Source organism: Varroa destructor, unplaced genomic scaffold (genome assembly GCF_002443255.2).
Source record: "Varroa destructor unplaced genomic scaffold, Vdes_3.0 BEIS01000002.1, whole genome shotgun sequence".
NCBI lineage: Eukaryota > Metazoa > Arthropoda > Arachnida > Mesostigmata > Varroidae > Varroa > Varroa destructor.
Genome location: NW_019211455.1, coordinates 24,996,798 through 25,012,166, shown reverse-complemented (window position 1 = coordinate 25,012,166; position 15,369 = coordinate 24,996,798). Strand labels below are relative to the sequence as shown.

At 42.4% G+C, this 15,369-nt stretch overlaps 1 protein-coding gene and 1 long non-coding RNA gene across 10 annotated transcripts in view; both read right to left on the bottom strand.

Moving 5' to 3' along the window:
* Nucleotides 1–9,200, bottom strand: part of Stacl (SH3 and cysteine-rich domain-containing protein) — a 148,125-nt gene extending 138,925 nt beyond the window's left edge. For 3 of the 9 annotated variants that reach the window (XM_086979229.1, XM_086979230.1, XM_086979227.1), the window contains exon 1: nt 3,552–9,198. In XM_086979229.1, coding sequence (XP_086835355.1) covers nt 3,552–3,882 — 331 coding nt within the window. In that variant the 5' untranslated portion in view covers nt 3,883–9,198. Of the gene's footprint in view, nt 1–3,551 lie in introns of all 9 variants that reach the window. The other 6 variants (XM_086979231.1, XM_022793964.2, XM_022793958.2 and 3 more) reach the window with 4 other exon arrangements.
* Nucleotides 9,201–14,105: 4,905 nt separating this feature from the next.
* LOC147757569 (uncharacterized) overlaps nt 14,106–15,369 on the bottom strand; it is a 157,956-nt gene continuing 156,692 nt past the window's right edge. The window contains exon 6 of the long non-coding RNA XR_015320372.1: nt 14,106–14,856. This is a non-coding gene — a long non-coding RNA (uncharacterized LOC147757569). The remainder of the gene's footprint in view (nt 14,857–15,369) is intronic.

Sequence of the window (15,369 nt, the reverse complement as noted above, 5' to 3'; positions counted from 1 at the left end):
TATACTCTGAACAAAGCGCTATGAGGGTGAACGGCCTCTTCAGTTATTTCATCTTGAAGGCAGATATTTTGACTCAGTACAAACATAGAGATAAAACACCCATACCCCTAGCCTACGCCCTTGGTGTCTCGCTTATCCGGATGGAGTAGATGATGATGATGATTTCTGCTTTGACATCTCGGCAAGGGTAACTGACCATCGTCATTGCTAAAATATCTGAAGTTATGCTTAGCGGTCAAAATATGGGCCACTGCTGCATTGTTAGTATTGCCAGTGAGAGGCAACAAGGCAAGCAAAAAGTGCTAGCCCGTCTGGAAACTTGGACTCTTGACCATATATAGCATACTCGTATACCTTATTATGAGGGACCACAAGCTGAAGGGATCTCGGTCGAGGCAACCGACGGCAACGTAGTGGCAAACGGCCGTAAACCAGATAGGTGCCAAGAACGGGCTGAGACGGGTAGATTCAATATTACTGTTGGTAACAGACAAATAATTAGTCTTACAGTATAAGATTACCTATAGTCCTTATGTATCCTAAACATAACTAGATCTACATCGGTCATACGGTCAAAATTGTATAGCACAAGATATAACGTAAAGTTGGGCTTATGGGCCGTTCTACATCTAGTCGTAGTCGACAAACCTGCAAAGCTGCGACACGAGTTAAATATCATGTTGAAGTTACGTTAACTACTTCAACGCTTCAGGTACTCTGACAGAAACGCTTGCTTAAACAAAACTTCTCTATAAATATTGTATATAGCAGATTTTGCTTTGACGGACGCGCGCAGCAATTTCACTTCAAGTTACGCAAATTGATGGGATATCGAACGTTCTAGATGCCGGCTGGTGCGTAACGTGCGTGATCGTATCGCCCCTTCATTTAGCTCAGCAAATATTACATATAACATTGGCTATTGGAATATTTAGCTTGAGTTCAAACGTATATATGGACGTACAGCTAATTAAAGGAATCGAACAAGTTATGATCTTATCAGCAATGTTTGCGAGTTACTAGAACGAACGAGAGACGCTGCAGAAATGATAATGATGATTCGATCTTATCGCATGTCTATACCTTTTTAAGCCTTAAGGCAGATAGATGGCTTTTATGACACAATTATGCCAAGAGCGTTACATGTGACTTGAGAGAGGTCAATGCTAGTTCCAGTTACGAACCGTACGCGTAAACTGTTCACTGGCTGAATAATTTTATAGCTCGATCCCTTTGCAGCAGACTATTGTCAAGCCATCACGCGCCGATTTGCTAATTGCGTTTTTTTTTTCTTTTAATGTAATTTGATTTTTGCATTTACTGCCTTACAGATTCTGCAAGATTATTCTCTTCCATAGTTCCGTTCTACTAAAGACATAGGCAGATACTTAGCTGCGTGTCTCGAGTGCATTTAATACCATTATGACATTGCCGTCTATTTGTATCGAGATATTTATAAATTCTTCTATTAACCAGGCACAAAGTCGAAAAAAACCAACACTTCTTTGATTTGTAGTTAGTTTTAGATAGTAAGGGTGCTGTTCGACTAGACTTAACATATACCCCACGTGCCAGTCGCGGCGTATCATATCGCTATAGAATTTTCGCGATTACTACTGCTCATCCGAACGCACCTGAACTGTGTCCGCTTAGTAGTTACGATTTTTACGTAGTAACAACTGCTCGACGACAAGAGTCAAGTAAACAACAACTATCAGCGTTTCGATATATTGGGAAGCTTGTAGTATTTTGCATCAGCTATTAAAGCTACTTAGAGCCTTCTACTGTTTTCGGAACATCAGTCGACAGCCGGCCAGCTGTTTCCCGATGCAATAGTTAACAGGCCTGACTTCTTCATGCTTAGTTTTAACAGCGGGACCGAAAATCGTCCATTCTCTTCTGCTCAATAGCCTTCTTACTATAGTGCGAGGATCTTTAGTCTATGGTGAATAGTAGGAATAAAGCAGTGAAGCTTTTGTCGGAAAGCTTTGCCGATCGAAACGGCAGGTGGATCTCGTGTAGGGTTTGCTTGTGTTGGCCCTGTTCCAGCTGCCGCTCAAAAGCCTTTTGCCCTTTCATCGGTACAATTCCAGTCTATTCGAGACGAGTCAACAGGATCGCTCCTTTTACTACTATCGTAAGCGATACTTCTCACACTTAGCACTCTTACTATCCACACACACTTTCGCATTCGAGCACGGTTTCGTCCAACTACGTCGAAACGGCTACGCAATAGCTCGTTCGCCCCCATGGCGACACCGAACTGATTGCGCACTTGTGGTCAAATAGACGTACTGCGACTGACGAACTCGACGGCGCGTACTCTCGGGCCGTTGCCGCCACTTCGTTTACTCATCATCTAATAAATTGGACAATACAGACGCAAGGGGACGCGGATAATGATAACGAGCTGCCTACCCTGGCCTTCTCCCGGAAAACCGCTAGTCCTAAGTGAGTCACCAATCCAAAGCTTTCTCGCTTTCTTCGAACGCGTCCATTCAACTGCGAGAAAGATCTCAGCTCGTTCCTATGGGTGCTAGATCACTTGACAATAGTTTCGTGCTTGCTCGATGATATAAGCATACTGCACTCTCAAGGAGAGGCCTGTAATGCGTTTGTTCTCGTTATGTCGGGGATTTCTGTCTAAAAGCTTCTTACGTCAGCAGCACTAGTATAGTTTCAGCAGTGAGACTTCGAAAATATACCTAGAGGTTAGCACAACGTAGGCTACAAACTATAAACATAGAATGGCTAATAGGGAGATTGGCAGCGGGGATTCAGTTTCCAACTGCTCTTATAATGATATTTACGTTCTATATGGTATCTCAGCAGTCAGTAAGGCTGACTCTCAGCATTTACTTTTTGCGTAGGAAAGCACTTTGAGTCTAGACTTTGTAGTATTACTAGCAAGAGAGGTCCCACCGCATACGTAGGTGACCGCTGGAACTTAGTTTTCCGCCGAAACCTGCGAAGGGAAGGTTTGCATTGCGGAGCGTCATGTGACGTTTTTTTAATTAGATGCTGTCTACCTGTGTGCCTTACTGTGCTAGCCTCGCCTTTTCTATAACAAACCTATAAAAAGAAATGGCAATAATGTGTCGTAATATCGATTTGCCAGCGCTTGAATTCGAATCAGCGATGTCCGCCCGTTATACATTAGCCGCCGAGACTACGTTGTACCCCTACGTACCATATGAGAGTGGAACATTGCTATTATTGTTGCATGAGTGTTTGATTTTCATATGTAACAAGGCAGATCAAACGTGGACTAACGATGAGCGCCTTGATAAACAATAAACAAGTGCTCAACTCAAGTAATTACAGACAGCCGACCGTAGTTTATTTCATTTAAAAATTTGGTATTTATCATCTTACAGCTAATACTACAAACTGTTGCTACAAAAGCACACACCTTACGTGACGTCATTGCAATTTGTCTTCAGACCTCTTTTCCTCAATATATTATCTTAGCCAAATCTCGGTCATACAGGTTATATGGACAATAATATAGGTGAATATGCTATCGTCCGTGAAATGAAAAGTAAACTCACCAGTGTTTACCAGACGGAACGTGCTCTGGTTGTGGTCAAAGATGACGCGGCCTGCAGACGGTGCGGCCACATCAAACAGTGAATACTCACGCGATTCCTCGCGCGAACCTCTGCTTCCGCGTGATGTATGAATCAGTGGCGCGTGATGTGGGCCACCGATGCTGCCTGTCGCGTTGCCGGTCGAACGCAACAATGGACGCTCGCGGGTATGTGATTCGCGCGAAGGGTCGTAGGATTCGCGGACCTCCTCATGAATCGTCCGTAAATCGCGCATATTGTTGCGAGCCTCGCCGACCGTCGCGAACAGCGGGTTTGATCCACCCGACGACATCGTCTGCTGCCACTAACGACAAAACGGACTATAAACTGTCCGAACTATTCAATAAGTAGCGGCGGTGGCAGCAGCAGCCGCCGCCGCCGCCGTCGTCGTCGAAAAGCGTTTAAAGAAAGCAAGGCAACTGCTCACACATCTGACCCGGTTACGGAACAGTGGCGACTCCAAATTCGTTTTTCTGCCGATGTCGTCAGCCCAGAAAGTCGTCTCAGTGTGTACATATATCAAGGAGCTGCCTTATCGGTTTAGCTCATGTTTTAGTTTAGTCATTTCTGTTTTACTTGACACTTTTGATTTGTTCGATCGAACTTTGTTGTTTTTACAATTGTCTGCCGTTACAACAACCCTGACGGCGGGTCCGAGTCGGTGGGGAGGAAACGATACGGCGGCGTATGGGCTGCCTGCTGCTATGCTTCAGCCGTTGCGGTGCTGTAACATCAAGTCAGGTTTCGCAGTTGCTGGCTTTCCAGAATCGAGAAGTCTGATGGGAGTAACAGGTGATCGTGTAGCTTTTCCTCACTACGACTGATCTATTGTGACTCACTGTTAGCGTACAGGTGATGTAGCAGAACGGTGCTGATGAAGTACTCGACATCGACCTGTGCTTGCTGTTACAGACGAATAACAACGCACATGATCGAGTATGATGCCTGCCTGCTAACGCTGATTTATGGCCTGAATGAATCAGTCAGAGGCATTAGTGGCTGGGTCGGCTAGCTTGTGGGAATTCGGCCATTCTATATATTAACCGAGTGGTGGCGTATAGGTGCCTTTCTTGAGAGTAGAGGATGATACACATTCGATGATGGCCAACGGCGGGTGCCCCGGCCGGATTTTCACTCGCTAATCGAAAATACTTCAGGGACGACCGGAGGCAACCGGATTGTTAGGTAGACCGCAGTAGCTGGCTGTTGCTTCGGCTGATGTGGCCTGGTGGTTATGTCATTTACTGCGGTTCCTGTTAGACTACTTTCAGTACCACCGCCGTTGTGGGCGATATATTGTGGTTCTAGATGATCTGATGTTAACTAGGATTTGCGCATAGGACGACAGTAGTAGTAGTAGGATGCATGCTAACGCTTCATCGTGATCCAATAGCCCATTGCACTGGATGGAAAAGATACACAACCGTTGGTTGACAGAGGGTTAATTCATCTTGTGGATTGACTCTGTGCTTGAATCAACCGAAACAATACTATAAATAGTCCCAAGTTGATGGCGCGTGGGAGCGAACAGGGCGTAGACGTTTCTGCTGTCGAAAGGGCAGCAGAATTGATTTTTGTTGTTGACAGTACACCCTACTTTGGTTTGATAATGTTAATATTAGGCTCGCCGTTGTATTTGTCGATTAGCCGTGTTTCTGTGTTGATGCTGCGGATGGTTACTGTTGCTGCTATTAGAATTGTTGTTGTTACCATCGTTTTTAACCTTAAGGTTTGGCTAAAAAGGCACCATGAAGGAAGCACATGCGAAAATCTTGAGCAGGGTGAAGGTGAGGTTAGCTGGCGATGAACTCAGCCACAAACAGCTCGTACTAGCTTTGCGCTGAAGGTCGAAGCTATTTTCCTTTTTTTTTTCGTTGACTATATTTTTCACCCTCGGAGAAGTTCGCGAGATTGTGTATATTCTTTACTTTGAACTGATGACATTTCGAGTGACTTTTTGTCTAGCTCTTATTATTTCTATTCTCTTTTAATCAACAAACCTGCTACTAAGAGCAGTAGGACGTTAGTGTAATTAGCGACACACTTTGCTTAATAACATTGTCGTCACCATTAGCGCCATATATATATATATATATATATATATATGTGTGTATATATTCTTCTTTGGCATAATTAAAATAATTGTCGATAGCTATGATATTTCCTTTCGTATCAGCTGCTGTATCCCACCCTCGGCCTTATCTCCATATTATCACATAAAATCATTTATGGCCATCGAGTTTCCCGTTGAAACTAATGGTCGTCTACCACTAATAATTTAGTCGTGCTATCAATACGCTACGTCGTTTGCATTGTCAGATGCAGATTTGGATTGATACTCTTAATCTTGGCCCAATCGTGACCAAGTGCTACTCCTACAACATGCGCCGCAGTAAATTTATGTGGTTAAGAAATTCAAAAGATAATGATGATACACATGACAATGCGTCGCGTCATACGGATGCAAATACGGCCGTTCGAACTTGTTGTTATTGCTGCCGCAATAGGCGTCTTCGTTGGCAGCATCGTTGTGGTCGGGGGCATCTCTTGTGCCACTCGAAGCCGGTGGCAGCTGTAGCATCAGTATCAATGAACAGCCCCTGGTCCGGTTCCGTCGTGGCTAATCCACTCTTCGCCGTTCGACTATTCGCTCTTTTTGCTGAGATTTCGACACGAGAAGCAGCGGCGCTGTAAAGCTGAGGATGGACCAAACGGAGAATGAAGACCACTGCAAGAACGCGCTTTACTGATTAAAGGGCCCAAGCGGTGGCCGAGGCCACCGGCAGATCCACTATCATTGTAGCCGCTGGACGAATGCGCCAAACAGGACGACGGTTGGGCCTGAATTGTTTTGTATTCTTTTTCACCGAACGACAACGTCCAGACATAGGGAGTCTGAATGAACTTTTCGGGGTGAAATGCTTCGATAATATGTTGTCTATATGTGGCGTACTGAATCAACTTTTTACAATTGCAATGTAAAGGATAGGGTTCCTAGCACAACGGCGAAAGACGCAAGCTACTACAGTCTTGTTTCTATTGGCAGCAAACAACTACCAACGTCTTATAATCTAGTAACGGTAATTACCGACATAATGAACCTCATCAGCGGGCAAAAAGACTTACAACCTTCGAACGGTCTTCTCGGGTAAATGCCGGTCGATGATGCTGCCATCTTGCTCAGTGTGATAGAAAATAATGACAGCTTCAAACAAATCGGCTGACAAAAAAACTCAAATCTTTGCAGGAACCTTAGCTTTTCTGCAGGTATCTGTGCTTCGCGGGTGACACGCTCCGCCACCGAAGTACGGCACACGTTGGTATATGTTGTTGCTTGCTAGATAGACATTATTCATTATTCGATATGTAACATAGCATAATAATATTATTATCATTATTGTTACTGTTATGCGCTTCTATACAAGTCCAAGGAGATCTTTTTTTACGTTTTCCTCTTCGTAATTGTTTTCCTATTCGTTTCCAGTAACACTAGATTCTTCTTCGTTGGCTGGAAAATGCGCCGTGGAGCATAAACTGTCGCTTTACGTATGACGCACCGTCGACGCGAGCTAGAGGAAGAGCGAATGGGTTATCATTAGTTCAATCTGGGCAGGTGGAATTCGTTGAAGATCGCAGCGAAAATTAACTGAAGGAAGAAAATGGGCATTAGCTAAGCTGATTCGTAGGCGGGTGACGACAGACGACATAAGGGCTGAACAGGGACTGATGACCGCTAGATGGAGTTTACTTAATGGTCGAATTTTTATTTGTTTCGACTGACTGGCACAATTGCTGTGAACTAGCTTTACTATATTTTTTAGCTTTCCATTTTCCTGATAACGATGTGTTTTGCTGCTTCATACGTAGAAAATGGACGTAGATACGCGGACAAAGGTTTCGGCTTATACGCTGTGAACTGATAACATCTGCAGGAGCCCACTAACAACGACACTGTGCTTACTATGATTAATATAGTATTATCAACATAAATGTTCTTTTTACACACATTATTCACTAAAGCCTTCACGGAATGGCTGGGCTAAGGAAATTGGATGCGGGTAAAGTAACCGTAGGTAGTTGAATCGATGAATATGATCAATATGCCTTGTAGAAGAATGAAATCATATATCGTCTGGTGGTGAGTTGATGAAAACATAAAGTTATTGAAGTTGATGTCGTTATTGCTCTGGTTACGGCTCTGCTAGTTCCAGGGCGTTACAACTGATGATTTTGAAAGGTCGTACAAAAGTTAGAAGCTACAGAAAAGGCATAAACGGGCCGCGTCGCCGCCTCACTTGGGCCCTCTTCTCCGGGTAAACTCTAGTCTGTTAGCAGCCTTAGTCCAGCAGTATGTAGTGTCCGTCACTAAATAATAGCAGTCCAGAAGACATAAACACGTAAGAAGCATAGACGACGATGAATGATTTACTCGCACAGGGCACTGGGACCTGGATCAACTGACTGCTCTGAAACCGTAGATAATCGGCCTAAAGCGAAGGACAAAAGGTAGTAACCTACAGAATATTCGAATTGCAACATCCGCTCATTGTCTTCACTTATTACTACGATTTCTACAATGGTGGAAATCTGTGGCCCGTCTTCTCGGCAGAATGTATTTTCCTTTTGGCGATTTTTTTGTTTCAGTGAAATGTTTATGCGATCATCGATCACCAAATCACTGTCCTCGAAACGGAGCTGCTGGCTATACTGGTTATCATCGGGCCCACGAGTCGATTTCATTTTATGCACTGTGTAAATGGCGTCTTATGTCATTCATCAATGCTGTAATGCTTGTCAAACGTATGCGATGTTAGTAGGTTACGGGGATTGAAAGAGAGAACGGTTCGGATTGAAGAGCACAGGATACAGCAGTCAGCGCGTGTCGTTCTGCTTCCAGACGCCACTCCGTTTACTTGTTTCAAAATATTTGGCAGCTTAACCCAACCCCTTGGTCCCGTTGACGACAGCAGGCTCTAGCATTAACAAAGATCGACAAATAAACATAGAACGCTGTCACCTGTCTGCCGTCGACCGGTGGATAGATCGAAAGATGTCAAAGACATGGTACCGCTGGTGTACACATCAAACAAACACGAATTCGGTGATAACTTCCCAGACACGTAACAGCACACAAAAAGCATAGAACAACGGATTGTTTAGTCTCGTCGTTATCGTCGTCGTCACTTGAACGAATTAGGTAATGGCAACTATAAGGTGGTCGTAGCGAAGCTTGGAACACATGTTGAATTCGGCTGCTCTCTTTGGGAGGTCGTCGTTTGGGCGGAGAAGGAGCTGGGATAACTCGCTTCTTGGTTCTTCGAAACGGCGTGAACTTGCACAGCACGCACCGGCTGTGGCGGTCGCCGGCGCCGGGCAACAACGAGAGAGTTCCGGAGTGAGTGGGGGCTGCACGTCCGAAGGCGAGGGACCTCGTTGTAGGAGAGAACGCAATAAACGGAGGAGGGTATGAGACGAAATCATAGAGCAACCGACCGCCTCGAAGGGACACCGCGTTGCGTTGAGGGCCATCACGATATGGTGGAAGGAACGGACGGACTGGGCGAACAATTTCGTCGGTCTGATGGAGGACAGAGGATCGAGCAGCAGCATCAGCCGACAGCACGAAGAAGACCTCGGAATATAGGTACGTTGAGATAATAGATGTCAACGGCTACCGACGGACAGACAAGATGCATAGAATAGAAAACATCTACAGTTCAGTGGAGATGATGAAGACTCAGGCGGTGGTAGTGACGACTAAGAAAAACAGGAATCGATTACATGCAAAAACTAACCAAAACAGCCGGGGCTATACATTTACGTCTCTATATTATGTCAAAAGATCGGAATGAAAACTATAAATAAACGTCACATATTTAGCATAGCGATACCACAGACGCATCGGGAAGGTTATGTCAAAGCTGTCTATAAGGACTTGAAATTTAAGCAGACCTTTCTTAGGCGAAATGTTCGTTAGGGAGGTATCTGATTGAAGTCAAATTAAATAAGGTTGACATCAGCAATCCACCCAGAACAGCCGCTATCAATAAAATAGGTGTTAAAAATTTTGAAGATGTTCTTTAGAAGGACAAAAAAATTAATTAATGCAGGACCATTTGGTGGAATACCCTGACATATCCACATCAAAGAACTGGGCGGAAATTGATTGCGTTCTTTGTTTCAACTTTAATAATAAGAATCATAACAGAGACTCGTTCCAATGACAGCAGACAACCAATGACAAACAGTTGAAAGTTTTCAACTTATTTCTACATAGATGTACGTACGTGCGTAGAGATTACCTGAATAGATAGTGGTATAGCATTGGAACAGAAAGCTTAGTCTCCAGCGTGAGCATATTTGTAGCTGCGTCTACTAGCTGTAAGTAGTTGTAGATTGTTACTCTTCAAGCATATACGTAATTTGCGTATACAATACGGAGGAAAGGGGCAAAAAGTGGATATCGCGGTAAAGGGATCGCTATTATATGGTAATCGTAAGCGCAAATCGATCCCTACAAATAGCGGCCTATTCGTGCGTAAAACTGTTACAGATGCTTGACCGTAATCTGGCTTAGCACCAAGTACCTTCCAGATTGACTCCAAAGGTTATACATTTATTTATGTTTAGTAAAATAAAAATACACAATAGTAAATCAAGCCGGCAAGTGAATAGTATATGAAAAAAGGCCCCGCATTACTCAGGAGCTATTCATGATTGTTGCCATGAATATCAATATTTGGTAAAATTGTTGTATGACAATAAAATACTAACACGCTTCTAAAAATACTTTCTTTTTCGTTACGTACATATGTTTTTGCACATATAAAGTTATTAATTTGATGGGTAAAAACTTCAGGCTGTAATACTCGCTACGACCTAGCCGTTACGCACAATATCATATCACAAATCTAGATCCTGGTCCTGTAGATTCCCTTTTTGGAAGCGCCTCGATATCGAAAATTCAGCGGTGTAACGGCGAGTGCCTTGCGGAAAACTACGCCGTTTCCCTGAATAACTTCAGCTTTTTAAGTGCGCAGTAGTAAGTTGCAGTTAAAACCAAATATTGTCTAAGTTAAGCTCATCCTATTTCGGCAGCAAGCGTTCAATCCGAGAGAAACTAAGTTTTCGATGTTACTTGACATGAAGCTATCAACGACTTTTCTATGCGTACTCCCCGTGAGTCTTTAACGCATGGAGCAACGTACCTAGTGATCTTAAAATGAAGCTCTCAGAATGTACAGCATGCCTATCGTGTGGTGTATAACACTCACCTGGTATCTTGGAGCAGCCACTTTTGTTTCCATGAGCTTAAACTTTAATTCGATGACGCAACGGCATTTTTTCCGTTTCTGTGAATGGTATCTCGTCTGTATTGGCGAATCAGTTGTAACGCCAACATCTCAATCAAATTGATCATAAATAATAGACTTATTTCCTTACTTTATTTTTTAATAGTAAGCTTTGTATCACTCTTCCATTGATTGTAAGTCGACTATTGCCTTCTCGTTCGAAGTCTGCCTGTGCGTGCATACGTGCACTGATACCGGTTAAGTCTCAAGGTCAGTTCTACGGACCCTAAGCAGGTACAATATAATACGACGTTTCCCAATTATCCGTTTATGCCACAGATAACTTCGTTTCTCCTCGATGGTATAAGATTGCCGAATTTTGTAAAAGGTAAATATCTAGGAAAGGGAATGATGCATAGAAAGCTAGCGTCTATATTAGGTTGCTAAGCCTCGCTGAATAAAATTTAAGACATCTAAATTTTGAATCGTATATAAAACGGGGTTTGGTCTCGATAAAAATATGATATACACACTGTTTGCAAGTCCTTTAGTAGCTACCGACTACTAAAGCATAAAGAAGCAGGAGCCAGATGTACAGCATGTTGTACGCTCCATTGTTCTGGCAGACAACCGGCTTACACAGTCACTCTTCGGTGGTGTCGGGGGGAAGGAGGGACTAAATTAGACACGCAATTGAACTGGATGAGTTTCCGTTCGATTAATTTGTCGAAATCTCTTTTTCCGTTTTTTCCACCGTTTCAAAGTATTATAAACAATAGGACACTGACTTTCGAATCACTTTTGTTACTATGTCAAATTTTCACAGACGCTATTGCTCAATTTGCGTCTGCCCCAACAAAACCTCACAAAGAAGTACATAACCACTGAGGACGAGATACTATTATCTACCTAGAAGGATTCCATTTAAAATATAGGTCGACGATATAGCCTTTATCTATTGTCGGTCTTCTGCCGACAATACACGTTTAAGAGAAACGCCTTTGTATTGCGTACGTAACAAAAAACCTGAACGATATGTTTTTAGTGTTTACACAGTGAAGCCATTACGTTGGCTGATTCTTAGCAGCCACTTGAGATTCTTAATATTATTCGTAGTAATTTCGTTATCGATGGCTTAATAGAGAAAACTGATGGTAGGATGCGCCACCGCCGCCATCCCCCTGTTATTGCTCTCTAAAACATAGGAACAACCCAGATGACGCTGGGTTAAGTTTGGAGAATATGGGAGTCGAATGCTTGCTTCTGTTGTCTCTAATTTATGCCGTAATTGAAGCGTTGCGATGGGGCCGCACGCTATCCTATAATGACTATAAGTTCCATGACACTTTTCAGATAGACACCTAGCAGTATTTATCGTTCCCTATCAGGCGGTATTTCGTAATAACAAATGCCCCTGATATTCTCTGCGAACGTGAGCATCATGGTAGGTGCTAATTTAGTCGGCACTATTACCGAAGTCTCTCTTTTTCTGTATTATTTTGCTTGATTTTTTTTTTTTCGGTGAGTAGCACAAACTGACACACATTTTGCCTACGGTAACTTTTAACATGTTTAATTTTTGTCGGTAATAGTTGAGCAAATTGCAATATTTAATTAACTCCACCGGTACTCTCGCCTTAGGGAAACAAGAACAGAATTACTAAACGTTGATTTTAAGCACTAAACGGTATATCTGCTTCTAAACTTGTTGTTTTGGAGTGACACTTGACAAATCATTTAGCTTCTAGTGGTAGATAAACTAGGTTCGATTATGGCATACAGTTTAGAAGTTAATCACGCTCTTCGACCCATTATGTAACTTTAAACAAGTTAACAGATACAGTAATAAAGAAACCTATGTGAAAGTTTGTTGACAAAATTGTGTCAATGCCTCATGATAGCTTCTTTCCAGTCCGTTACGATTAGTCGTCGTGGCGGTCGGATGGTAACGTATTTACCTACCTGGAAACACTCGAAATACCTCGAGTGGGAACTGAGTTTAGACGCACGTCGGTTTCTAATGGAAGCCAGCTTTCTGGAGCAATGCTTAATGGCCGTAGCAAATTGATTATGATTAACTTTTTTGACGAAATAAAAAAAAAAACGTATTGTCAAGAGAACGCAGAAAATACGTGTTAGCATGAGCAGTGTGCGCTTATTAAATGAAATTAGTTACGTTTTTATGACCGAAGAGGAACGAAGTGATCATGACCCTTTTTCTTGAAAGCAAACGCCATTTTTAAATAGAAATACACTCCTTTTGCAGTTGTTAAATATTTAGAATATATATTATAAATAGTGGAAATATTTGAAGATTGACAAAAAAAACTTTATTTTTTTCATTTCAAAATCGATATTTTACGCAGTATTATTAAATAAACTAAGTATTTTGCATAGTGAAACAGGATAGGTTAGTTCGAATAGAAACAAACAATCGACAATTCTGTAGCCATTGATGTTATCAACAGCTCTTTTCAATCTCGAAGTGCTGAAAAGTACCAGTTTTTACAAAAACAAGATCTTGTGATCTAATTAACCAACTAACTAACTGAGAAAATAGTTAAGTAAAACTTACAACAGGTAACGAAAATGAACAAACATTCTGAGTTGATATCAACTTCACTTTGAACGGCCCTGAATACGTTATCTATTAACTTTACAAATACAATTATTATATTTCTATTAAATTTATTCTGCAGGTAAGTTATATCGAACCTCTTTGGTAGATACAGGCTGGCTTGGCATAGCTTTTGAATTTAATGTGTATATATATTTGTCTATAATTTGAAATAAACTCACATAGCGACTTAATTGACTGTCTTTATTTGATCTTGTTCTTCGTGAGACCAGGAGTAGTCGAACGTGTCACATCGTTAGCCGCCCAGGGGCCGGATCGGTACATATAATTACTGCTGCCCTTGTTATAATAAAATAGTCGGCTATGTACGAAGACCACTGTGTGTACGAACAATCGCGTGGCGAGCTAAATCAGCGGCCTGATTGCATGGATGAATTCACAAAAAAATCTCTTGTTTCCACTGCTCGAACGACCCACGTGTCGTATTTAGCTAAGTGTACGAATGTTATGGTACATTTATTAACAAATACTTCAGCCTCAAACTATGATCTTAATAGATCCCGTTCATATTTCACAAACATATTTGTACACGACGTATCTACGTACGTTCGTTTTGTAAATGACTCAAAAAATTGCTAGCGGACATAAATTCGGCACGTCTTTATTTATCTTCGTGTCTTTAGGTCTTACGAAAGCCGTTTTGATTTTTTCCGACACTGAAAGTGGGGGAGCACCGTTTTTCTGTCGCTTCTTGCTTTTTGCAACTACGTAGAAACACCAACGCAAGCGTGTCGCTTAGTTTCACTCTTTCTTGATCACAAAACGTCAATGCGTCTATGAGCGGCTACTGCTCACGCGTAGTCCATACACAATCACTCGTTGATCGGGCGGCAGCTCGGGCCGGAACATAAGCGCGCCCTAGTCGAATGAGCGGAGGCTGCAACAGAACACGTACGCGGGCGATGGAACGCACCGAAAGCATGTTTCGGGTGGGTGATTCTTGGGGCCCAAGAAGATAATGTTGATTTTCGGTGTTGTGCGATATCGGATCTTCAGAGTGATCGATTGGCTGGCAGGCAAAGTTCCTAAGCTGTCAAAACTACGTATTTAAATATCCTTGTGAAAATCTTGTGGCAGACCGGAGCGACAGCGAAGGATCGTGCATTAAAATATAGGGATGATATGTTTGGAAATTTCGGATAAAAAAAGCAAAAATGCGCGTACTTCGAGAATTCACCTATTAGAAGTCGTTCTTGATGTACACATTATTTGTTGGCAGCTCGCAAGCTCGACACACGTATGCTAATACACAGATGTAGTCCTTTGGCGGTGCAAAATATCCTTTATATCTAATTCGATAATCCGGTTTACGCTTGACAAAGGACAACCTAGTTGACTGAAAAAGCATAATACATAGTTGAAATTATGTTACGGAATAACACAGATCCGAGCTTTACACACCCGTTCTACAGTTGATGAGTAACTGAAAATAGATCATGATATAATCGAGCTTTTTGACCATTCCTTAGTTCCTACGAAGGCACTAGTAGTCAGGCTCAACTAGATGTACCTAGTTATTAAATCAATGTATTCTGATAAATGGCTAGATGCATTCTAGGTTTGATACGGAACTCAACGGACTTCGAACGAGACAACGGCGTAGTTGTTGGTCAAGATTAGCTCGTTAGTGATGCGCTCCCGAAAGAGCAGCCCTCGTTTCTTTCATGGCTTTCCGCCGTGAAAGTGCGTTTCCAAACGCTTGAGGGTTATCTTGTAATCTTCAAAGTTTTCTCAATGGCGGAAAACATGGCAATTAGCTGATTTGTATAAATCTATTGTGGTGTACGTCAAATCTGGATCACTTATACATCGTACACAGTAGCAAGACCTGACTGAAAATTATTGTGTG